This window comes from Phyllobates terribilis, unplaced genomic scaffold (genome assembly GCF_046119375.1).
Source record: "Phyllobates terribilis strain yellow unplaced genomic scaffold, ASM4611937v1 Scaffold_1__5_contigs__length_1240528914, whole genome shotgun sequence".
Taxonomy (NCBI): domain Eukaryota; kingdom Metazoa; phylum Chordata; class Amphibia; order Anura; family Dendrobatidae; genus Phyllobates; species Phyllobates terribilis.
Window position 1 is genome coordinate 864859001 of NW_027362761.1, and position 25396 is coordinate 864884396.

Below are 25396 nucleotides of genomic sequence, written 5' to 3' on the forward strand. Positions count from 1 at the left end.
ACATTATCTGTCGCATACATTTTTTTCAATGTAAAAAAGAGGCCATTATGAGGAAAGCAAGGGAGTTGGGTTCTGTTGGTTTCAATGGAAAACACATACAACTGCTCACAGATCTATCCCGAATTACACTTGCTAAAAGAAGCGTATTGAAACCACTACTTGATGCCTGATGTACTCCTGGGGGTGCCCATTCCAGCTGCAGGCCTAAAAAAAAAATTGAATATTGTATTACTTTGAAAGATCCAAGCAACATGAGACTATTCTGTGATGCCCTTGACATTACCAGAATCCATATACAGTACAGACCAAAAGTTTGGACACACCTTCTCATTTAAAGATTTTTCAGTATTTTCATGACTATGAAAATTGTACATTCACACATGTGGAATTATATACTTCTCAAAAAAGTGTGAAACAACTGAAAATATGTCTTATATTCTAGGTTCTTCAAAGTAGCCACCTTTTGCTTTGATGACTGCTTTGCACACTCTTGGCATTCTCTTGATGAGCTTCAAGAGGTAGTCACTGGAAATGGTCTTCCAACAATCTTGAAGGAGTTCCCAGAGATGCTTAGCACTTGTTGACCCTTTTGCCTTCACTCTGCGGTCCAGCTCACCCCAAACCATCTCGATTGGTTTCAGGTCTGGTGTGGAGGCCAGGTCATCTGGCGTAGCACCCCATCACTCTCCTCCTTGGTCAAATAGCCCTTACACAGCCTGGAGGTGTGTTTGGGGTCCTTGTCCTGTTGAAAAATAAATGATGGTCCAACTAAACGCAAACCGGATGGAATAGCATGCCGCCACAAGATGCTGTGGTAGCCATGCTGGTTCAGTATGCCTTCAATTTTGAATAAATCCCCAACAGTGTCACCAGCAAAGCACCCCCACACCATCACACCTCCTCCTCCATGCTTCACGGTGGGAACCCAGGCATGTAGAGTCCATCGTTCACCTTTTCTACGTCGCACAAAGACACAGTGGTTGGAACCAAAGATCTCAAATTTGGACTCGTCAGACCAAAGCACAGATTTCCACTGGTCTAATGTCCATTCCTTGTGTTCTTTAGCCCAAACAAGTCTCTTCTACTTGTTGCCTGACCTTAGCAGTGGTTTCCTAGCAGCTATGTTACCATGAAGGCCTTCTGCACAAAGTCTCCTCTTAACAGTTGTTGAAGACATGTGTCTGCTGCTAGAACTCTGTGTGGCATTGACCTGGTCTCTAATCTGAGCTGCTGTTAACCTGCGATTTCTGAGGCTGGTGACTCGGATAAACTTATACTCAGAAGCAGAGGTGACTCTTGGTCTTCCTTTCCTGGGGCAGTCCTCACGTGAGCCAGTTTCTTTGTAGCGCTAGATGATTTTTGCAAATGCACTTGGGGACACTTTCAAAGTTTTCCCAATTTGTCGCACTGACTGACCTTCATTTCTTAAATTAATGATGGCCACTCGTTTTTCTTTACTTAGAATTTATATTATGGCAAGAAAAAAGCAGCTAACAGTCTATTCAGTAGGACTATCAGCTGTGTATCCACCAGACTTCTGCACAACACAACTGATGGTCCCAACCCCATTTATAAGGCAAGAAATCCCACTTATTAAACCTGACAGGGCACACCTGTGAAGTGAAAACCATTTCCGGTGACTACCTCTTGAAGCTCATCAAGAGAATGCCAAGAGTGTGCAAAGCAGTCCTCAAAGCAAAAGGTGGCTACTTTGAAGAACCTAGAATATAAGACATATTTTCAGTTGTTTCACACTTTTTTGTTAAGTATATAATTCCACATGTGTTAATTCATAGTTTTGATGCCTTCAGTATGAATGTACAATTTTCATAGTCCTGAAAATACAGAAAAATCTTTAAATGAGAAGGTGTGTCCAAACTTTTGGTCGGTACTGTATGTGACTGGTCACCTGCTCTATCAAGGCCACAGAGTTCCAGCACGTCGCAGAAGGTGCTCAATGGATCAGGAACTTGAGGGTGATGCACCTAGATGGGAAAGGAACCGGCCAATCACGTGAGCTCCTGAGATGAATTTGGTCTTCCCTCATGAGAGAGACAGTTTGCAGATGTTTACTGTTTTCTTTAATTATATAATTTAGATATAGCTAAATGGAGTTTTACATGCCACACTTCTACTATTTAGAATGTCTCAGTTCATATAATATCTTAGAACGGCATTGAAGTTGAGTTTATATTTTTTTATTATTATATTAGGCTGTATTGTATGCATTTCTCGTGATATATTCCATGGTTCCCCCATAATAGGAACCCCAGGTCTGAACGTTTGACTTACGTCTGTAAAGACAACCCCCAATTATGGACTCGCATTGGGATCGGCTTATTTCGCAGTTTCCCAGTGTTTGATTTATTCATAATCTGTACCTCTTGGATTAGACGCTGAGAGATACATGTTACTATCTAACGTCTAAGCTTCCAGTTTTTCTTTCTTCAGGAAACCCACTTTAGAGGCGATCATATACCTCCGTTTACTAAAAGATATTATTCATCTTGGCGCCAAAGTACAAATGTGGTTTCGAAGTCTAACGGGTTGAGGCTAGACATATACAATAAATCACTGCCGCATACTATTATAGAAACACTGTCTGACACGGACGGGAGGTATGTGTTTGTTAAGATCTCCATCTACTCCAAAATTTTGAATTTGGCAAGCTTCTATCTCCCTAATTGTGACCAAATTAAGACATGCCATCAATACATAAACTAAAAATTTTTGCAAAGGGCCTCATCATAGTTGGAGGTAACTTTAATTTGGTCTTGGATCCTTCTTTAGACGCGTCCCTGGGCAGGAGTCACCAATCTAAATCAAAACAAAAGCTTTGCTAAACGTGCTCCGGTCTCTCTTACTGGTTGATGTATGTGTAGCGCCCCGAGGGTTCGGCCGCTACAGGGGTATTGCGCCCCTGCCAGAGGTGCGATATCCCACTCCCGGGTAAGAATGGAGTGTGGACCAGGGCTCGGTAGGCTGCATGCATCACACACACCCCATTTCCGGGGGACAGCTCAACGGTGCTCCCATTAGTACAGTAATGCAGGCACGACAGAACATGTCCCTGGCTGGAGTGGGGAGGGGGGAGGAAAACCCAGTGATGTAGGAGCAGAAGGGGAGGGTTTCTGGGCATAGGTAGGAGCCCATTGGTTGCAAGTCACCTGGGCTCACACACTAGAGGGAGGTATATAAGGTGGGCACCATCTTAGTTCTGGGTCAGTTCAGAGAAGAAGTCAGAGGAGTGAGAGAAGGAGCTCAGCCAGAGAGGGCTGACAGGGAGCTGTGGCTCAGTCTGGGCCCAGCTCCACGAGGCAGGCCTACTGTGAAGGCCGGAGCCAGAAGGAAGGAACAGCAACAGAAAGGAACAGCAAAGAAAGAGAAGTACCCAAAGTGTAGAAGGGCCCAGAGACACGAGGGCAGAAGGAACCCTAAGGACCCAGGAGATTATGGGTGATGGGTTGGCAGAACAGGGTACCGGATCCCAAGTTGGTAGAGGCGACTAATCCTCAGCCAAGAACCGGAGGTCGTGGCCATCTCTTGGTGCGACCCCTCGCTACACCTACTAGAAAGGCACACCGCATAGGGTCAGGGAGGTGAGCACGAAGCGCTCCCAAGAGAAGGCCCGCAGGAGCTGGACAGACATAGTGTCACTGGTGGGGCACGGCCAGGGAAAGGAATAGAAGGGAGACCTGTGCCACACTCTGGAATTGCCTGGGGGTTGATCGAGCCCCCGCACCTGGTGGACGCAGCACGGCTTGGGCAGTCATTGTCGGCGGAGTGACTTGGAATATAAAGAACTGTGAGTAAAGAACTTGAACTGCAACCCCACGTCTCTGTGCTTCATCACCGCACCAGCACTACTAGTGCTGGGACGCCCGTGCACCACCACCCCCATCATCCACATTCCCTGCCCTGAGGCCATACTCTTCCCGTGGGGAGTTATCCCATCTTTAGCTGCACACACCACAAAAGCCTCAGAGGTCTGCTCAACAGCGGCGGTTCTTATTGACCGCAATCCACGGGTGGCGTAGTCGGACATTAACTATAAAAACCTTACAAATAGACTGCCACTGGTTTGACCACCCTGAGCCACGGAACCGGGTCGCCGCCACGGTGACTACAACCCCCAGCATCCCACAAAAGGGCCCGGTTCCGGGTTCCCCACGCGGCCCAGGGGGGCGCGTCATATGGAGCATGCTACATCCAGAAGTAAAGGATTACTCCTTTACAAAATACGTATAGCTGTATAGACTTTTTCTTAATTAGCTATCACTTGCTTACATGACAGATCATGCTCATGTATATTGTAATCCGACTATACCCGACTCCCAACAAGGCTTCAGATATTGGAACTTAAATAATAAATCTACAAAAGACTTACTCTGTGTCTCAGACCTTCGTGAGGCTATAGACTCCGTCAAAAATATTCATGACAATGATGAAACTGCCTTAACAATTCAGTGGGAAGTACTCAAATGCGTCCTCAGCAGGATAGTAATAAAACATGGATCCAGGCTAAAAGAGAGCAGCTAAAGTCTCCCATTTGCTTGAGTGGATTGATCTCCTTGACAAACAACAAACGATCTGCTTCCCTCCAAGTATACACAGACCTGCTTAGCGCTAGAAAGGAGCCAAGATCTTTAATAGATCAAACTTATACAAAATACCAAGATCACATGCGAAGGTACTCGTACGAATTTGCAGATAAATGTGCTCGCTCATTGGCATCGTTAGATCCACTCATGCAAAGGATCTACTTATCCAAATTTAAAGAGGCACCCAAGCCAGAAATTCAAAACCCCACGGACATAGCTGAAGCATTTTGTTGCTATTATAGCTTGCTATATAAATATTCATGGACAATACCACGACATGCTATCTAGTATTCTTGAAACAAAAATATATTATGGACACTGCCCTTCCTTCCTTACAGACGCCTGAGCAGGAGGTATTAGACAAAGCTTTAAAGGGGTTGTCCACTACTTTGACATTGATGCCCCATCCTTAGGATAGGGCATCAATGTGTGATCGGCCGGGGTCCCGCACGCTGCACCTCCGCCGATCAGCTGTTATTGGTGCCGGAGGCAGCAGGCCAGAAGTCCTTACCTGCGGTGCTTGGCCGTCAAGTTGTAGTGGCTGCCGCTTGTAACTTGACATACACCTCACAATCAATCGACATGGACAGTGATCAAAATGCACATGTTGCCAAAACTTCTTTATATATCCAGACCATTACTGTCTGCGTTCCTCAGACCTTTTCTTCCCATCTCAACAAGGCTATTAGCAAGTTTGTAAGGGGAACATTGAGGCCTAGGTTACATTTTAAAATATTGTGCTGTCCCAAGAATAAAGGGGGTACTAGTATGCCCAATCTTAAAAAATTATTATCAGTCTGCGATTCTTATGAGAGCAGTGGAATGGTTCAGGTCTGGATTCAACTGAACACGCACATCTTTACTTTGGATCGACGGGATACATGTACAGGCTCAGGCTAGGCAATTGCCAATACTCTGCACTTTTTGCAACATGGGAGGAAGTCTTTATCTCATCATCAGTTTCACGTAGGTTGGGTGCGGACTCATTTCTAATCTGGGACAAATCCGCTTGGGTTGGCTTGAGATGCATGCCCATGAGATCAGGCTCTTTTGCTTCCTTTGTAGGGCTTGGTGGTTCTTGTCCAGGTGGGAGTCTGTCCTGGCTGGCGCATTTCCAGCTCAAATCATTTGTGCATTCTCACAAATCTCCAACTAGTGTATAGTATGAACTCAGTCTGTTTGAAACCTTAGTCACTCAATTGGGTCCTTGTGCTAGACTACTATCTTGTATACAGGGTGGGCCATTTATATGGATACACCTAAATTAAATGGGAATGGTTGGTGATATCAACTTCCTGTTTGTGGCACATTAGTATATGGGAGGGGGAAAACTTTTCCAGATGGGTGGTGACCATGGAGGCCATTTTGAATTCAACTTTATTATTTTTCAAAGGGAAGAGGGTCATGTCACACATCAAACCTATTGAGAATTTCATAAGAAAAACAATGGTGTGCTTGGTTTTAACGTAACTTTACTCTTTCATGAGTTTTTTACAAGTTTATGACCACTTATAAAATGTGTTCAAAGTGCTGCCCATTGACAATCCAACACAATGCAATCCTCTTCTCCCACTCTTGACACGCTGATAGCAACATCGCAGAAGAAATGCTAGCACAGGCTTCCAGTATCCATTGTTTCAGATGCTGTACATCTCGTATCTTCACAGCATAGACAATTGCCTTCAGATGACCCCAAAGATAAAAGTCTAAGGGGGTCAGATCGGGAGACCTTGGTGGCCATTCAACTGGCCCACGACGACCAATCCACTTTCCAGGAAACTGTTCATGTAGGAATGCTTAGACCTGACACCCATAATGTGGTGGTGTACCATCTTGTTGGAAAAACTCAGGGAACGTGCCATCTTCAGTGCATAAAGAGGGCAACACATCATGTAGCAATTTCAGATATCCAGTGGCATTGAGGTCTCCACTGATGAAGAATGGCCCCACTATCTTTGTACCCCATATACCACACCAAACCATCAAGATACGAGATGTGCAGCATCTGAAACAACGGATACTGGAAGCCTGTGCTAGCATTTCTTTTGCGCTGTTGCTATCAGTGTGTCAAGAGTGGGAGAAGAGGGTTGCATTGACAATCCAACACAATGGGCAGCACTTTGAACACATTTTATAAGTGGTCATAAACTTGTAAATAACTCATGAAATAATAAAGTTATGTTAAAACCAAGCACACCATTGTTTTTCTTTTGAAATTCTCAATAAGTTTGGTGTGTCACATGACCCTCTTCAAAAATAAAGTTGGATCCAAAATGGCCAACTTCAAAATGGCCTCCATGGTCACCACCCATCTGGAAAAGTTTTCCCCCTCCCATTTACTAATGTGCCACAAACAGGAAGTTGATATCACCAACCATTCCCATTTAATTTACGTGTATCCATAAAATGGCCCACCCTGTATATAAAGCTACACATGGGGACACCGGTGATGGCCCTCTGCCCTTTGCCCTTTGCTGGGGCTTGGGAGAAGGGACTGGGTAGTTAAATATCAGAGGAGGATTTGCAAAAAGCATTCATATATCTCTCACAAATTACCTATTACTAGCAGTGCTCAGAATCTTACAGTTTTTCTCCTATCTAGATGGTGCCATTGTCCCACTGTGCTGCATGGGATCTTCCTTTCTTTGTCGGACTCAAACTTGTGCTGGCGGTGTGGCTGGGTGTATGTTGCACATGAAGTGGGTATGCCCATTGGTTTGTAGAGTTTCGCACTGTGCAGTGGTCTCACTGGAGGCAGAGTTGCACCCTCCCCCCAAACAGATCAGCTTTCCATTACTCCAGAGGGAAAAATTATATCTTTCGGCACTTTCTAACAGCTGTTGAGTTAATTGTTCCACGTGACTGGAAATCCATGAATGGACATGTTAGGTATTAGGGGAATGACCTGGCAATCTGGCTGTCAGAAAAAAAATCTTAAAAATGGAATGTTGTAGAGATGTGGTCTCTTCTGAAGTGCTGGTTTCAATAAATCATGTCCGCCCCCCCCCCCCCCCCCAATTTTCCTTCCCATTCTCTCTCTTTCTGCTGTCCTTTGTACTTTGCATTCCTGTGCGCACACATAGCTGTTTGGTTCATGTGGGAGCGTGTATTGGTGCCTCATCAGGCTGTTTGTGCTTATATTCTAATGTTTAACGACCGTGAAATCACAGTGATCAAAAGCCAATAACTAGTTAATCAAATCTTCCTGTCACCCCCTTAGTTATATAAAAATTATAAAATAAAAATATTTTTTTTCATTCTTTGCAGTTAGGGTTAGGGTTAGGATTGGGGTCGAGGTTAGGATTGTTTTTTTTTTTTTTTTTAAATGTTGAAAAAATAAAAAGACATGACGACTGGTATTGAGCGCAAGTGCTCGCTACTCAAGTTTGCATCAAGTGTTTGGGTATGCAACAAGTCAGATGCTAGAGTCCCCGCCCCACATGTTTCACGGCTGTTAGACATCCCAAAAAAAAGATGCGGGGATTGCATGCCATATATGGGCAATCCCCGCATGTTTTTTTGGGCTAACAACTGCGAAACATGCGGGGAGGAGACACTAGCATGTCACTCGAGCACCCGCGGATACTCTGTGCATGAAAAAAAGTTGAAGAAACCAGCTTCCAAAAGTGCAAATATTTATTGAAGCAAATCCACGCAGTTTAAAAATTTCCAAATTACATCGGGGAATCTCACATGGAAAAAACGCAACGTGTTTCAAACACAGAGCTGTGTTCTTTGTCAAAGCTGATTTAAGGGCATAAGAACTTGAAGTTTGAAAATTGCTACATTTTCACCATATTTCCGTTTTTTTTTTTTCACAAATAAATGCAAGTCATGTTGAAGAAATTTTACCATTATCATGATGTACAATATGTCACGAAACAATCTCAGAATCAGGGGAATCCGTTGAAGCGTTCTAGAGTTATTACCTCATAAAGTGACAGTGGTCAGAATTGTAAAAATTGGCCTGGTCACTAAGGGGTTAAAGTAAAAATAATAATAATTTATACCTTTTTATTTTTTTAGAATTATAGGTAGGTTTCTGGGGGAGAAGGAGAGGAAAGGGAAGAACCAAAAAGCAAATTATACCTATGTGCAAACACATTAAGGTGTGCAGCTGTGCAAATAATATGCTTTACAAAAGTTTATAAGGTCACTTAGCCCCTTCTCGACATGGCCAATTTCTAGTTTTACGTTTTTTTCCTCCCTCTTCTTCCAAGAGCCATCATTTTTTAAATTTACTGTCTATATATATGTATGAGGGCTTTGTTTTGCGGGACAAGTTGTACTTTTTAATGACACCATTTGTTTTACCACAGTGTACTGGAAAACATGAAGAGAATTCTAATTGAGAAAAAAAAAAAAATGTAATTCGCACATTGTCTCTTGGAAATTGTTCACATTGTATGGTAAAAATAGCTTCTCTCTCTCTATATATTATATTATATTATATATAGATATATATTATACATACAGTGCTGGCCAAAAGTATTGGCACCCCTGCAATTCTATCAGATAATACTCAGTTTCTTCCTGAAAATGATTGCAATCACAAATTCTTTGGTATTATTCTCTTCATTTAATTTGTCTTCAATGAAAAAAAACACAAAAAGAATTGTCCTAAAGCCAAATTGGATATAATTCCACACCAAACCTAAAAAAGGGGGTGGACAAAAGTATTGGCACCCTTTGAAAAATCATGTGATGCTTCTCTAATTCGTGTAATTAACAGCACCTGTAACTTACCTGTGGTACCTAACAGGTGTTGGCAATAACTAAATCACACTTGCAGCCAGTTAACATGGATTAAAGTTGACTCAACCTCTGTCCTGTGTCCTTGTGTGTACCACATTGAGCATAGAGAAAAGAAAGAAGACCAAAGAACTGTCTGAGGACTTGAGAAAACAAATTGTGAGGAAGCATGAGCAATCTCAAGGCTACAAGTCCATCTCCAAAGACCTGAATGTTCCTGTGTCTTCCGTGCGCAGTGTCATCAAGAAGTTTAAAGCCCATGGCACTGTGGCTAACCTCCCTAGATGTGGACGGAAAAGAAAAATTGACAAGAGATTTCAACGCAAGATTGTGCGGATGGTGGATAAAGAACCTCGACTAACATCCAAACAAGTTCAAGCTGCCCTGCAGTCCGAGGGTACAACAGTGTCAACCCGTACTATCCGTCGACGTCTGAATGAAAAGTGACTGTATGGTAGGATACCCAGGAAGACCCCACTTCTTACCCCGAGACATAAAAAAGCCAGGCTGGAGTTTGCCAAAACTTACCTGAGAAAGCCTAAAACGTTTTGGAAGAATGTTCTCTGGTCAGATGAGACAAAAGTAGAGCTTTTAGGGAAAAAGCATCAACATAGAGTGTACAGGAAAAAAAAAAGAGGCATTCAAAGAAAAGAACACAGTCCCTACAGTCAAACATGGTGGAGGTTCCCTGATGTTTTGGGGTTGCTTTGCTGCCTCTGGCACTGGACTGCTTGACCGTGTGCATGGCATTATGAAGTCTGAAGACTACCAACAAATTTTGCAGCATAATGTAGGGCCCAGTGTGAGAAAGCTGGGTCTCCCTCAGAGGTCATGGGTCTTCCAGCAGGACAATGACCCAAAACACACTTCCAAAAGCACTATAAAATGGTTTGAGAGAAAGCACTGGAGACTTCTAAGGTGGCCAGCAATGAGTCGGACCTGAATCCCATAGAACACCTGTGGAGAGATCTCAAAATGGCAGTTTGGAGAAGGCACCCTTCAAATATCAGGGACCTGGAGCAGTTTGCCAAAGAAGAATGGTCTACAATTCCAGCAGAGCATTGTAAGAAACTCATTGATGGTTACCGGAAGCAATTGTTCGCAGTTATTTTGGCTAAAGGTTGTGCAACCAAGTATTAGGCTGAGGGTGCCAATACTTTTGTCCGGCCCTTTTTTGGAGTTTTGTGTGAAATGATCAATGATTTGATTTTTGCTTCATTCTCTTTTGTGTTTTTTCCTTGCAAGCAAATTAAATGAAGATAATAATACCAAAGAATTTGTGATTGCAATCATTTTCAGGAAGAAACTGAGTATTATCTGACAGAATTGCAGGGGTACCAATACTTTTGGCCACCACTGTATATACACACACATCTCACTAAATTTGAATATCCTCAAAAAGTTAATTTCAGTTCTTCAATACAGAAAGTGAAACTCATATTATATAGAGTCATTACAAACAGAGTGATCTACTTCAAGTGTTTATTTCTGTTAATGTTGATGATTATGGCTTTCAGCCAATAAAAACACAAAAGTAATTATCTCAGTAAATTAGAATACTTTATAACAGCTTGAAAAATGTTTTTAAAATCTGAAATGTTGGCCTAATGAAATGTATGTTCAGTAGATGCACTCAATACTTGGTCGAGGCTCCTTTTGCATCAATTACTGCATCAATGCGGCGTGGCATGGAGGCGATCAGCCTTTGGCACTGCTGAGGTGTTATGGAAGCCCAGGTTGCTTTGATAGCAGCCTTCAGCTCATCTGCATCGTTGGGTCTGGTGTCTCATCTTCCTCTTAACAATACCCCATAGATTCTCTATGCGGTTAAGGTCAGGCGAGTTTGCTGGCCAGTCGAGCATAGTGATACTGTTGTTTTTAAACTTTTGGCAGTGTGGACAAGTCCTGCTGGAGAATGTTGTTTTTAAACCAGGTATTGATATTGTTTTACGAGACAAGTACAACTTTTCCTGCAAAATAAAGCCCTCATACATCTACAGTCATGGCCAAAAGTATTGAGAATGAGACAAATAGTAATTTTTCCAAAGTTTACTGCTTCATTTTTTGTAATGGCAATTTGCATATACTCCTGAATGTCAGAGAGTGATCAGCTTAACAGCAATTACTGTACTTGCAAAGTCAATATTTGCCCAGAAAATGAACTTTAACCCCCAAAACACATTTCAACATCATTGCAGTCCTGCCTTAAAAGGAGCAGCTAACATCGTTTTAGTGATTGATCCATTAACACAGGTGTGGGTGTTGATGAGGACAGGGCTGGCGATCAATCAGTCATGATTAAGTAAGAATGACATCACTGGACACTTTAAAAGGAGGCTGGTTCTTGGTATCATTGTTTCTCTTCAGTTAACCATGGTTATCTCTAAAGAAACACGTGCAGCCATCATTGCACTGCACAAAAATGGCCTAACAGGGAAGAGTATCGCAGCTACAAAGATTGCACCTCAGTCAACAATCTATCGCATCATCAAGAACTTCAAGGAGAGAGCTTCCATTGTTGTCAAAAAGGCTCCAGGGCGCCCAAGAAAGATCAGCAAGCGCCAGGACCGTATCTTAAAACTGTTTCAGCTGCGGGATCGGACTACCAGCAGTGCCGAGCTTGCTCAGGAATGGCAGCAGGCTGGTGTGAGTGCTTCTGCACGCACTGTGAGGCGGAGACTCTTTGAGCAAGGGCTGGTTTCAAGGAGGGCAGCAAAGAAGCCACTTCTCTCCAGAAAAACCATCAGGGACCGACTGTTATTCTGCAAAAGGTACAGGGAGTGGACTGCTGAGGACTGGGGCAAAGTCATTTTCTCTGATGAATCCCCTTTTCGATTGTTTGGGACATCTGGAAAACAGCTTATTCGGAGAAGAGGTGAGCGCTACCACCAGTCTCGTCTCATGCCAACTGTAAAGCATCCTGAAACCATTCATGTGTGGGGTTGCTTCTCAGCCAAGGGAATCGGCTCACTCACAGTCTTGCCTAAAAACACAGCCATGAATAAAGAATGGTACCAGAATGTCCTCCAAGAGCAACTTCTCCCAACCGTCCAAGAGCAGTTTGGCGCCCAACAATGCCTTTTCCAGCATGATGGAGCACCTTGCCATAAAGCAAAGGTGATAACAAAATGGCTCATGGAACAAAACATAGAGATTTTGGGTCCATGGCCTGGAAACTCCCCAGATCTTAATCCCATTGAGAACTTGTGGTCAATCATCAAGAGACGGGTGGACAAACAAAAACCAACAAATTCTGGCAAAATGCAAGCATTGATTATGCAAGAATGGACTGCTATCAGTCAGGATTTGGTCCAAAAGTTGATTGAGAGCATGCCAGGGAGAATTACAGAGGTCTTGAAGAAGAAGGGGCAACACTGCAAATATTGACTTGCTGCATTAACTCATTCTAACTGTCAATATAACCTATTGGTACTCATAATATGATTGCAATTATAATTCTGTATGCGATATAAACATCAGGCAAACACTAATGAAAACCAGAGGCCAGCAGATCATGTGAAAATATAATTTTGGTGTCATTCTCAAAACTTTTGGCCATGACTGTATATACACAGTAAATTAAAAAAAATTATGGTTCTTGGAAGAAGAGGGAAATATATATAATTTTTTTTTTTTTTTTTTACTGTGTCGCCATTTTCCGAGACCCGTAACGTATTAATTTTTTGGTTGATATAGATGTGTGAAGACATTTTTAATGATACTTTTTTTGGGATAGATATGACATTTTGATCGCTTTATATGGTATTTTGATTTCTTCTTATAGCAGTCCCCTTGCTAGGCCATCTTATTGTCCAGCCCAAATAACGCTACCATCCATAAGATGGCAGGCATGTGACCAGACATCAATATACATTGGTTTAAATTCACTCTGGGTTTTTAGAAGGGCACCTGTCACTAAAACTTTGGTGTTTAAACAAACGGCATGATTTAAAAGTGCTTCTTAACTCTTTAAAGCCCAAGACGTATTAATATGCATCTGCGCCCTGGGCTTTAACAGCCTGATACGTATTAATACGTCTTTGCGATCGCGTGCGCACACAGGCTGTGCGGGTGCGATAGCCGCCGGTTGTCAGCTGATTGTCACAGCTGACACCCGGTGCTATGTGCTGGGAGCGGTCCCGCACCGCTCCCGGCACATTAACTCCCACAATGCTGCAATCGAAGTCGATCGCAGCATTGTTGTGGCAAGGGGAGGTGATCGGGATCCTCACCTCTCCTGCCGGCCTCCAGCGCTGTCTGCCGCGGCTTCCCAGATGTTGCCATGACGACCGGATGTCATGACAACATCCGGGTCACCAGACAGCAGGAAGATACTTTGGTCATGCGCCGTGCATGACCAAAGTATCTTCTGCATCTGCAGCGCTGACAGCCTGTACAGCACAGGGATGGTGCTCCATCCCTATGCTATATAGGCGATCAAAAAAGAAGCAAGACAAAAATATATCTCATACCCTACCATAATTATATATAAATGTAAAGCAAAATTGCATAATAAATATAGGGTACTTAGTGAACTATTTTTGATCAAAAAAAGTATACAAGCCGTCCCACCAGCGGCAAGGTGACCCTAAATTGGGACGGTACCTATACTGCCTATATTAAAAACCTTACTGTATATCAAAGTTGAAGTAATGCATATAAAAGGGTAGACAAATAGGACCGGGTCACCTTGCCGCTGGTGGGACGGCTTGTATACTTTTTTTGATCAAAAATAGTTCACTAAGTACCCTATATTTATTATGCAATTTTGCTTTACATTTATATATAATTATGGTAGGGTATGAGATATATTTTTGTCTTGCTTCTTTTTTGCTAGTGTGAACATGCCTCTGTTTCTTGTATGTCTGCCATCTTAGACCTCAGTTCACATTGTCTGGTTTTTTGACTTGTTTGCATTCTGTGCAATTTAAGGGTGTGGCATGCCCTTTGTTGAGCTGATTGGTATATATGTAGCTTACCACGGGCCTAGGTGGTCTGGAGTTGGGACCCGGTCCTATTTGTCTACCCTTTTATATGCATTACTTCAACTTTGATATACAGTAAGGTTTTTAATATAGGCAGTATAGGTACCGTCCCAATTTAGGGTCACCTTGCCGCTGGTGGGACGGCTTGTATACTTTTTTTGATCAAAAATAGTTCACTAAGTACCCTATATTTATTATGCAATTTTGCTTTACATTTATATATAATTATGGTAGGGTATGAGATATATTTTTGTCTTGCTTCTTTTTTGCTAGTGTGAACATGCCTCTGTTTCTTGTATGTCTGCCATCTTAGACCTCAGTTCACATTGTCTGGTTTTTTATATAGGCGATCAGAATAGAAAAAAGTGTAAGTCCCATAGTGGAACAAAGAATAAAAGTAAAAGAAGTGTCAGAAAGTGAAAAAAAAATAAAATAAAATAAATAATCCACCAAAAATAAAAATGTAATGTACCCATCAATAAATATTATTATGAAAATAAAAACAAAACAAACAATAAAAGTACACATATTTGGTATCGCCGCGTCCGGAACGGCCTGACCTATAAAACTGTCCCACTATTTAACCCCTTTAGTGAACACGGTAAAAAGTAAAAAACAATGCTTTATCATCATACCGCCAAACAAATGGAATAACATGCGATCAAAAAGACGAAATATAAATAAAAATGGTACCGCTGAAAACGTCATCTTGTCCCGCAAAAAACAAGCTGACATACAGCTCCATCATCCGAAAAATCAAAAAGTTATAGCTCTCAGAATAAAGTGATGCAAAAAAATTATTTTTTTCTATAAAACAGCTTTTATTGTGTAAAAGAGCCAAAACATAGAACACGATATAAATGTGGTACCACTGTACCAAATTACTGAATTGTTGGTTTTCGTTTATTCTGCCTCCCAAAAATCAGAATAGAAAACGATCAAAAAATGTCACGTGCCTGAAAATGGCACCAATAAAAAAGTCAACTCATCCCGCAAAAATCAAGCCGTCACATGACTGTCGGCCAAAATATGGAAAAATTATAGCTCTCACAATATGGCGATGCAACAACTAGATTTAAAAAAAAAAAAAAAATATCATCTTTTAGTGTGACAGCTGTCAATCATAAAAACCCGATATGATTCTGGTATCGCTGTAGTCGCACCGACCCGAAGAATAAAGTTGTCTAATCACTTAAACTGCACAAAGAACGGCGTAAAAAATAAACTCTCGGGTTAGGGTAAGTTTGGGATTTTTTTCAAAAGTATAAAAAAAAAAAAAAAAAAAAAAAAAAATGAAGATTTGGCGACTACTGTTGAGCGCAAGTGCTCGCTACTTGAGTTTGCATCGGATGCTCGGGTATCCACTGAGTATCGCGGGTGCTCGAGTGACATGCTCGAGTCTCCGCCCCATATGCTTCGCGGCCCAAAAAAACTTGCGGGGATTGCCTGCCATGCACGAGCGATCCCCGCATGTTTTTTTTGGGTGTCTAATAACCGTGAAACATGTGGAAGGGGACTCGAGAATGTCACTATAGCACCCTTGATACATGGTGCATACCTGAGTACCTGATGCAAACTCAAGTAGCGAGCATTTGCGCTCAAGACTAAGGACAACTTATTCAATATGATGACCTAATGTTATCAAATTCTGTGTTGTACCTCTGGGTTCAAAATGTTCACTATACCCCTTGAGAGGTGTAGCTTCCAAAATGAGATCACTTGTGGGGGGTTTCCACTATTTAGGCACATCAGGGGCTCCCCAAACGCAACATGGCATCCGCTCTCGATTCCAGCAAATTTTGCATTCAAAAAGTCACACAGTGCTACTTCCCTTCTTAACTCTGCCAGGCGCCCAAACACTGTATTTTCCCCACATATGGGGTATTGGCGTACTCAGGAGAAATTGCACAAAAGTTTTTGGGGTCCATTTTCTCCTCTTACCCTTGTGAAAATAAAAAAATTGGGGCTAAAACATCATTTTTGTGGAAAAAGTTAGATTTTTTTATTTTCACGGCTCCATGTTATAAACTTCTGTAAAACACTTGGGGGTTCAGGGTGCTCACCACACATCTAGATAAGTTCCCTGAGGGGTTTAGTTTCCAAGATGGTGTCACTTGTGGGGGATTTCCACTGTTTAGGCACATCAGGGGCTCCCCAAATGCAACATGGCGTCCGCTAATTATGCAAGCAAATTTTACATTAAAAAAGTCAAATGGCGCTTCTTCCCTTCCGAACCCTGCAGTGTGCCCAAACAGTGTTTTTTCCCCACATATGGGGTATCTGCGTGCTCAGGGGAAATTGCACAACAAATTTGGAGGTCCATTTTTTCCTGTTACCCTTGCAAAAATAAAAAAAATTGGGTCTAAAGTAACATTTTTGTGAAAAAAGTTAAATGTTCATTTTTTTCTTCCACAATAATAAAGTTCTTGAATGTGGTTGTGAGCGCCTTGAGTGGAGCAGATTTTAGAATGGTGTCACTTTTGGGTATTTTCTGTCATAAAGACCCCTCAAAGTGACTTCAAATGTGATGTGGTCCCTAAAAAAAAGGTTTTGTAAATTTTGTTGGAAAAATGAGAAATCGCTGTTCAACTTTTAACCCTTATAACTTCCTAATGAAAAAAAAATTTTGGTTCCAAAATTGTGCTGATGTAAAGTAAAAATGTGGGAAATGTTATTTATTAACTCTTTTGTGTGACATATCTCTCGGATTTAAGGGCATAAAAATTCAAATTTTGAAAATTGCTAAATTTTTCGCAAAATTTCTGTTTTTTTCACAAATAAACGCAAGTGATATCGAAGAAATTTTACCACATCATGAAGTACAATATGTCACGAAAAAACAGTCTCAGAATCAGGGGAATCCGTTGAAGCGTTCCAGAGTAATTGCCTCAAAGTGACAGTGAAAAATTGGCCTGGTCATTAACGTGCAAACCACCTTGGGTTGTAAAGGGGTTAAAGGATTTGCCCAAAATGTAAAAAAAAATAAAAATAAAAAAAATTACTAAAGTCAGGGACTGTGGAAACTTCTACTCCTTTGGTAAATCCTCTTCCTCTGCCACAGCTTTAGTGCCCCCTTCTAACTTTTTAACTTTTCCTGTGGTGCCATGCCAAACAAGTGTACTTGCAGTCAGGGCTGTGGAGTCGATAAGCCAAACCTACGACTCCTCAATTTCCATGACTCCAACTCCCTCATACATGGCTCATGTTTAAGTGATAAATTTACTGTAGAACAGATTCATCTCAGCTAAAAGTCTAGACCCTTAGATCAGGAATAGGACATTTCATAACTTTCCCAAATTCTTATGAAAAAATATTCCCCACAAACTACATTGAACTACTGTACCCAATTTATTATATATTTTAGGAGTCGGAGTTGGTCCATTTTATACTGACTCCAACTCCACGACTCCGACTCCACAGCTCTGCTTGCAGTAGCCAACCACTTATCTCAGTGATCTCATGCCTTACCCACTAGAATCAACTCTTTTTTTTTTTTTCATTTGTATTAATTGAATAGGATCATATATTATACAATATTATATACAGACATGGCAGGTTAAGGATCAGCAATCCTGCTTACAAAGAAAATCAGTTACAGTGTAACAGCAACAGCTTTCGATCACAAATACAAAGCTGCAATATACACCAATGACCCCGATACTCACTATTGTGAATAATACCAAGTACATTTGCACATAGACTCGCATTTAATAGTAGCATGTCAAAATTCAACCATATGAGGCCACCATGGCCTTGTGATTTTAGAATGCCAAATAAAAGGGTATGTGGATATGGTAGTATTTTTGGATGGGAATTATGTGTGTTCTCACTTGTCATCCATGTGCAATACATTTTTTTACAGCAGTAGACAATCACTTACAAGACCATTTACAGTTCCCTATAATACAGAATTGCAGGGTATCCATAAAAAACAGATGCTATTATTTTGGCACTGTATGGCATCCAATTTTTTTTTCTGCACCTTTAGACTTGAATGGCCAAGTCTCATCCAAGTTATGGAAAAAACTAGTGAATGCTGCGCCATTGAATAACATTGGTCCAAGTGCTGTCCATTGTTTTTTTAAAGGACAGCACTTGAACCGAAAATGAGGTCATATGAACGAGCTATTAGTGGTGCAAAATGTTGAGAAACCCCTACCAGAAAAAGGGAAAATGTACACTGCTGTGTGCATTATAGGTAGCTCCGATCGATGCTGACTGGGGCATTGAGTGGTCACAATGCTGGTAGGGCACCTGTTCAGGCGCTCATCGCCCTTATCTTTCCTGCAAAGTGATAGCGGAGTACTGATGGGTTGCCATACCAGACAGGGGCTTACTGAAGGCCTTGTTGACACCATCTTGGTGCTCCTGTGAACTCCAACCAAGCTATTTGTACCAATAATGAACACCATAAAAAAAATGGAGATATTGTGTTTTATTTCCTTTTACCATTGCACAGTACTTGGATTTTTTTTTTCATGCTTACTAGTAAATTACATGGTAAAATAAATACAATCATTCAAAACTACAACTCGTCCTGCAAAAAAAATAAGTCCTCGTGTAGCTAAGAAAACAAAAAAACATGGCTACTGGCTGGAAGAACAGGAGGAAAAAAAAAGAAAAAAAAAGAGGAAAAACTAAAATTGACTGTGTCCTAAAGTGGTTGAAGAATAAATCCACCAGAGGCTAAAAGTAAGATAATTGCCCCATAGGTACCTTATTTGCAGCATTGGATTCAGTGTTTGCGCATGGCCCGATCTCAGATTCAATGACGTTGCCTTGACTTGTCTCATTTTCATTGTGATGTTCATCCATCTCCAGAACCCAGGAGGGAAATATATAAAATCTGCAACAATGATAAATACAACGTGTGAAAAAAAAGTACTTCAGAAAGAAAGTAAGGATGGGACCAGCTTTTCCTCCTGCAGCAGATTGGGCTTCAGCCGTACAACGGCCAGCAAATTTTTCGATAAAAGGCAGGACCCAAATAAATCCAAATCCCCGCCAATGCTGATGACAGCACTGTGGAAATATGTACACTTTATGAGGATGTACTATAAGCAATCTTAGTTGTGGGTGACATAACATTAGGACATTCATAAAATGACACAATGTTCATTTAGAGCAGGGGTCACCAACCTTTCTTACATAGAGAGCCACATTTTGCTCTGAGAGTTGGTCACGAGCCACTTCCAGTGCATCCTCACCCTCTGCACCCCAGCATGGATACCTAGAGTCATCCATCACCAATATAATGACAAACGTCCGACAGAAGGCACGAGACCTTGTATCCCCTTCCCTCCCTCTTTATAGGCAGCATACTTACATCCGGGGGTTCCCAATTTACCCACATTCGGTATTCCGGCATCAAGCACTCTCAGCACACTACAGCATCCATCTTCAAGCACCTTTCTAGCTGGCAGTACCATCCTAGCTCCAGCTTACCATACTTATCTTCCCACCTTCTCAGCCCCAGCCCCTCCAGTATATGTGCATCCAGATCTGCTCTTCTGTGCAAGGCTATTCACAAAAGTCACCATCTGCAGACCAGCATCAAGCTTCTAGACAGTCACAGGCTGGGGTCCCCTGACTTACAATCTAAATGTTCTATATTCTGGTTTTACAGGAGTAAACATTAATTGTGTATTGAAATGAAACCATAAAATGGAATCTATTTTTCCCATAAACCCCAGTTATGTTTTATGAGAACAGACGAAATTAGAGAACTACAAGTGGAGGGCGACCCGGATGGCTCATAGATTGCACACAAAATGAATAGAACAATTGCTAGTTCTACAATATCTAGTGCAAACAGAACCAACTGCACAAATCTACCACCCAACCCTCTTAGATCACATGCAGCACAGATTAACCAGCACTGGCACAGGACTCCAACATACCAGGTAAGGGCCACCTTTGACTAACACATGGGTTACGTATCTGCTGAACTATGTCCAGAGCTGGTCTAACCATATAGTAGGAGGGGTTCACACAGGTGAGGTGCCGTGTGGTGAAACCAAGCGCATTTGGATATGTTCACACTGCCATTTAGAGAAACAGAATTAAAAACAGATGTGTTGTACAACATATAAAACCTGGAGCAGAGGGGCCTTATTATTATTATGGGGTCCATATGGGTCTTGTATTGTGTCAGTTCTTAGAAGGGAACAAGCGCAGCATGCAGAACTTTTCCTTCCTTTCTAAAAACTGACACATAATAGAACCCAGACAAACCCCATAACTATCAAGATGGACCATCTGCATCTGTTTTACATCAGTTCCGCTGCATCCTTTTTGAACGCCTCTAAATGGAACAGACAAACGGAATGTGTAATTGGAAGTGTTATCACCTTACCGTTATTTACAGATGAAACTTCATAAAAAAATATCTGTTTCACTTGTAACAAACATGCGATCAATAACTGCACCACAAAACACAGTCTAAGGCTATGTGCCCACGATGTAGAAATGCTGCGGATTTTTCCTGAGCGTTTCTGCATCTCCCTGGCAGAAAAAACGCATGCGGATTGTACATGAGGATTGTACATGCGTTTTTCCTGCCAGGGACATGCGGATGTGAAGCGTTCTTCGCATGGATTTCCGCATGCGGATTGACAAGCGCTTTCCAAGCGATTTTAGCATCACTTGGAAAGTGCTTGACAACTTGGTCACACTATATAAATCCACGCAAACGCCATGGATATAGATATAGATATTATATATATATATATATATATATATATATATATATATATATATATATATATATATATATATATATATATATATATATATATATAGTGTGTGACCGAAAGAATGTCAAAAAATAAATCTATACTTACCCTCTGATGGCCCCTGGAGTCTTGCTTCGCTCCGTCCTGGCTTGCCGACAGCTCGCGGTACACTGAGGGACCTGCTGTCACATGACTATGACGTCAGTGCAGGTCCTTCAGTCCACCGCGATCTGCCGGCAAGCGAAGACAAGGAGACCGGGGCCCATCAGAAGGTAAGTATAATATTTATTTTTTATTTTATTCTTTTACAGGTTCTATGGTACCCAGGTTCGGAGGAGAGTCTCCTCTTCTCCAGACCCAGGTACCATCCGCACATTGAAACGCATGGAATCCGCATCTACATATGCAGTGATGCGGATTCCATGCGGTCCAACGCAGCGCTTCCGCAAAATAATTGGTAGTGCTGCGTTTTTTTCCGCAATGATAATCCGCAGTGGAAATTTCCGCAGCATGTGCACAGCACATGCGGATTATCATTGGGGGACATGGCAGACCTACTACCAAGAGTTTTTTAAGCATTTCTGCAGCGTTTTTGGCGTTGCAGAAACACTTAAAAAAACGCATAGTGGGCACAGACCCTTAGGGCTCATTCAGACGTCCGATTTTCACATACGGGCACTATCTGTGGTTTTCATCGTAATTGTGATCGTCTATGGAGCTGCGCACGTGTCCCTGATTTATTGCAGACCAAGAGATCCACGGAAAATTGTGGAGACATGTCCAATTTTGATCAGAGGCTCGGATCAAAATCAGCAATGCAAGTCAATGGGTCTACTACGGCAGTGACGCCGCACAGAGGGGGGCGCTTACTATGGCAGTGACGCCGCACAGAGGGGGGCGCTTACTATGGCAGTGACGCCGCACAGAGGGGGGCGCTTACTATGGCAGTGACGCCGCACAGAGGGGGGCGCTTACTATGGCAGTGACGCCGCACAGAGGGGGGGGCGCTTACTATGGCAGTGACGCCGCACAGAGGGGGGGCGCTTACTATGGCAGTGACGCCGCACAGAGGGGGGGCGCTTACTATGGCAGTGACGCCGCACAGAGGGGGGGCTTACTATGGCAGTGACGCCGCACAGAGGGGGGCGCTTACTATGGCAGTGACGCCGCACAGAGGGGGGCGCTTACTATGGCAGTGACGCCGCACAGAGGGGGGCGCTTACTATGGCAGTGACGCCGCACAGAGGGGGGCGCTTACTATGGCAGTGACGCCGCACAGAGGGGGGCGCTTACTATGGCAGTGACGCCGCACAGAGGGGGGGGCGCTTACTATGGCAGTGACGCCGCACAGAGGGGGGGCGCTTACTATGGCAGTGACGCCGCACAGAGGGGGGGCGCTTACTATGGCAGTGACGCCGCACAGAGGGGGGGCTTACTATGGCAGTGACGCCGCACAGAGGGGGGCGCTTACTATGGCAGTGACGCCGCACAGAGGGGGGCGCTTACTATGGCAGTGACGCCGCACAGAGGGGGGCGCTTACTATGGCAGTGACGCCGCACAGAGGGGGGCGCTTACTACGGCAGTGACGCCGCACAGAGGGGGGCGCTTACTACGGCAGTGACGCCGCACAGAGGGGGGCGCTTACTATGGCAGTGACGCCGCACAGAGGGGGGCGCTTACTATGGCAGTGACGCCGCACAGAGGGGGGCGCTTACTATGGCAGTGACGCCGCACAGAGGGGGGCGCTTACTATGGCAGTGACGCCGCACAGAGGGGGGGGCGCTTACTATGGCAGTGACGCCGCACAGAGGGGGGGCGCTTACTATGGCAGTGACGCCGCACAGAGGGGGGGCGCTTACTATGGCAGTGACGCCGCACAGAGGGGGGGCGCTTACTATGGCAGTGACGCCGCACAGAGGGGGGGCGCTTACTATGGCAGTGACGCCGCACAGAGGGGGGGCGCTTACTATGGAAGTGGCAGTGACATCGCACAGAGGGGGGCGCTTTGTATGGCAGTGACATCGCACATAGGGGGGCGCTTTGTATGGCAGTGACATCGCACATAGGGGGGCGCTTTGTATGGCAGTGACATCGCACAGAGGGGGGCGCTTACTATGGAAGTGGCAGTGACGCCACACAGAGGGGGGCGCTTTGTATGGCAGTGACATCGCACAGAGGGGGGCGCTTTGTATGGCAGTGACATCGCACAGAGGGGGGCGCTTACTATGGAAGTGGCAGTGACATCGCACAGAGGGGGGCGCTTTGTATGGCAGTGACATCGCACATAGGGGGGCGCTTACTATGGAAGTGGCAGTGACGCCACACAGAGGGGGGCGCTTTGTATGGCAGTGACATCGCACAGAGGGGGGCGCTTTGTATGGCAGTGACATCGCACAGAGGGGGCGCTTACTATGGAAGTGGCAGTGACATCGCACAGAGGGGGGCGCTTTGTATGGCAGTGACATCGCACATAGGGGGGCGCTTACTATGGAAGTGGCAGTGACGCCACACAGAGGGGGGCGCTTTGTATGGCAGTGACATCGCACAGAGGGGGGCGCTTTGTATGGCAGTGACATCGCACAGAGGGGGGCGCTTACTATGGAAGTGGCAGTGACATCGCACAGAGGGGGGCGCTTTGTATGGCAGTGACATCGCACATAGGGGGGCGCTTTGTATGGCAGTGACATCGCACATAGGGGGGCGCTTTGTATGGCAGTGACATCGCACATAGGGGGGCGCTTTGTATGGCAGTGACATCGCACATAGGGGGGCGCTTTGTATGGCAGTGACATCGCACATAGGGGGGCGCTTTGTATGGCAGTGACATCGCACATAGGGGGGGGGCTTACTATGGAAGTGGCAGTGACATCGCACAGAGGGGGGGCGCTTACTATGGCAGTGACGCCGCACAGAGGGGGGCGCTTTGTATGGCAGTGACGCCGCACAGAGGGGGGGGGGCTTACTATGGAAGTGGCAGTCTGGTAAACCTGGTAACAGAGTAGAGGGTGATAGAAGCAGAGATCACACCCCCATTTTCATCCCTCAGTATGGGGCATTACTATCTCTCCGGGCACTCGGAGTTTTGGGAACTAACCCTGAATACACAGGTGACCGGGCAGAAGCTCGGGCAGCGGCACTCACCAGGCACCGGGCACCGGGCAGGCACGGTCACCGCAGGGCATCAGGTCTCCTGCTGTCACCGCCGCTCTCCGTCAGGATGAAGAGGATGGAGGGGGAGGGGCTGCGCTCTAGCTAAAATACACCATGCACGGCCGGCCTCACCCACCCACTGCCATGTGAGAGGGTCCCGTCCATGTGCTGGGGGAGGATGAGCCAGGGAGACGCTGGGGGTGTAGTGGAGGTTCCCCCCATCAGTGGTACAGCTCTGTGTGCAGCTACAGGCAGCTCCTCCCCCTCACTGTGTCAGTGCGGGGTCTGCACCGGAGAGGTCGGACTCCCAGCGGAGGCAGAAGAGGGCGGCTGGTTGCGCTGCTGCCTGGTAACGGCACACAGGACAGTGAGGGCGGGCCTGCCGCTGTGCTCTGCCTCATCTGTGGCGGGAAGCAGTCATAGCGCTGGGTGAAGGCTAGAAATAAGAATGGCGCAATGTTTCTGCTGCTTTTAACGTGTGTGGAAAAAAGACTAAAGCTCAAACTACCAAAAAATGAGGAAGTTTAGGGAACAATAAGAAGGTTGTGGCAGAGATCTGCAGAATGTGGAAGGGCGAAAACAAAACAAATTCTTTTGGTTGTCAAAACAAACGAATCTCCGTCCATAGAAGGATTGAATTACGGGCTGCGGCCTCTTCACTATTACCACAGCGCGTGGCCTGAAGACCTAGGCCGGGGCCAGAAGTGCCACCCCAATGACCTGAAGAATGCCGCCATGTGGCAGCGGCACAGCTCTATGGCGCAGCCCAGTCACCGTGTGGCCCAGCCATGGTTGTTGGTAAAATAAAGAGGCAGCGCCGCAACATCTATGTGTAAGGTTCAGTCCTCATCCGTGCAGATAATGTGTATACAAGTGTGTACGTGTGTTTAATATGTATACATGTGTGTGTACATGTAAATAATGTATGCTTCCACTAGAATTGTGAGAATGTACAGTACAGACCAAAAGTTTGGACACACCTCATTTAAAGATTTTTCTGTATTTTCATGACTATGAAAATTGTACATTCACACTGAAGGCATCAAAACTATGAATTAACACATGTGGAATTATATACTTAACAAAAAAGTGTGAAACAACTGAAAATATGTCTTATATTCTAGGATCTTCAAAGTAGCCACCTTTTGCTTTGATGACTGCTTTGCACACTCT

At 44.1% G+C, this 25396-nt stretch overlaps 1 protein-coding gene across 2 annotated transcripts in view; it reads right to left on the reverse strand.

Annotated features, from left to right (window-relative positions):
- SLC9B2 (solute carrier family 9 member B2) overlaps positions 1–24600 on the reverse strand; it is a 76054-nt gene extending 51454 nt beyond the window's left edge. Inside the window, exons 1-2 of one of the 2 annotated variants that reach the window (XM_073639200.1) lie at positions 24215–24600; positions 19055–19184 (exon numbers count right to left, since the gene is read on the reverse strand). In XM_073639200.1, coding sequence (XP_073495301.1) covers positions 19055–19153 — 99 coding nt within the window. In that variant the 5' untranslated portion in view covers positions 19154–19184; positions 24215–24600. The remainder of the gene's footprint in view (positions 1–19054; positions 19185–24214) is intronic. The other variant, XM_073639192.1, reaches the window with a different exon arrangement.
- Between the last annotated feature and the right edge of the window lie 796 nt (positions 24601–25396).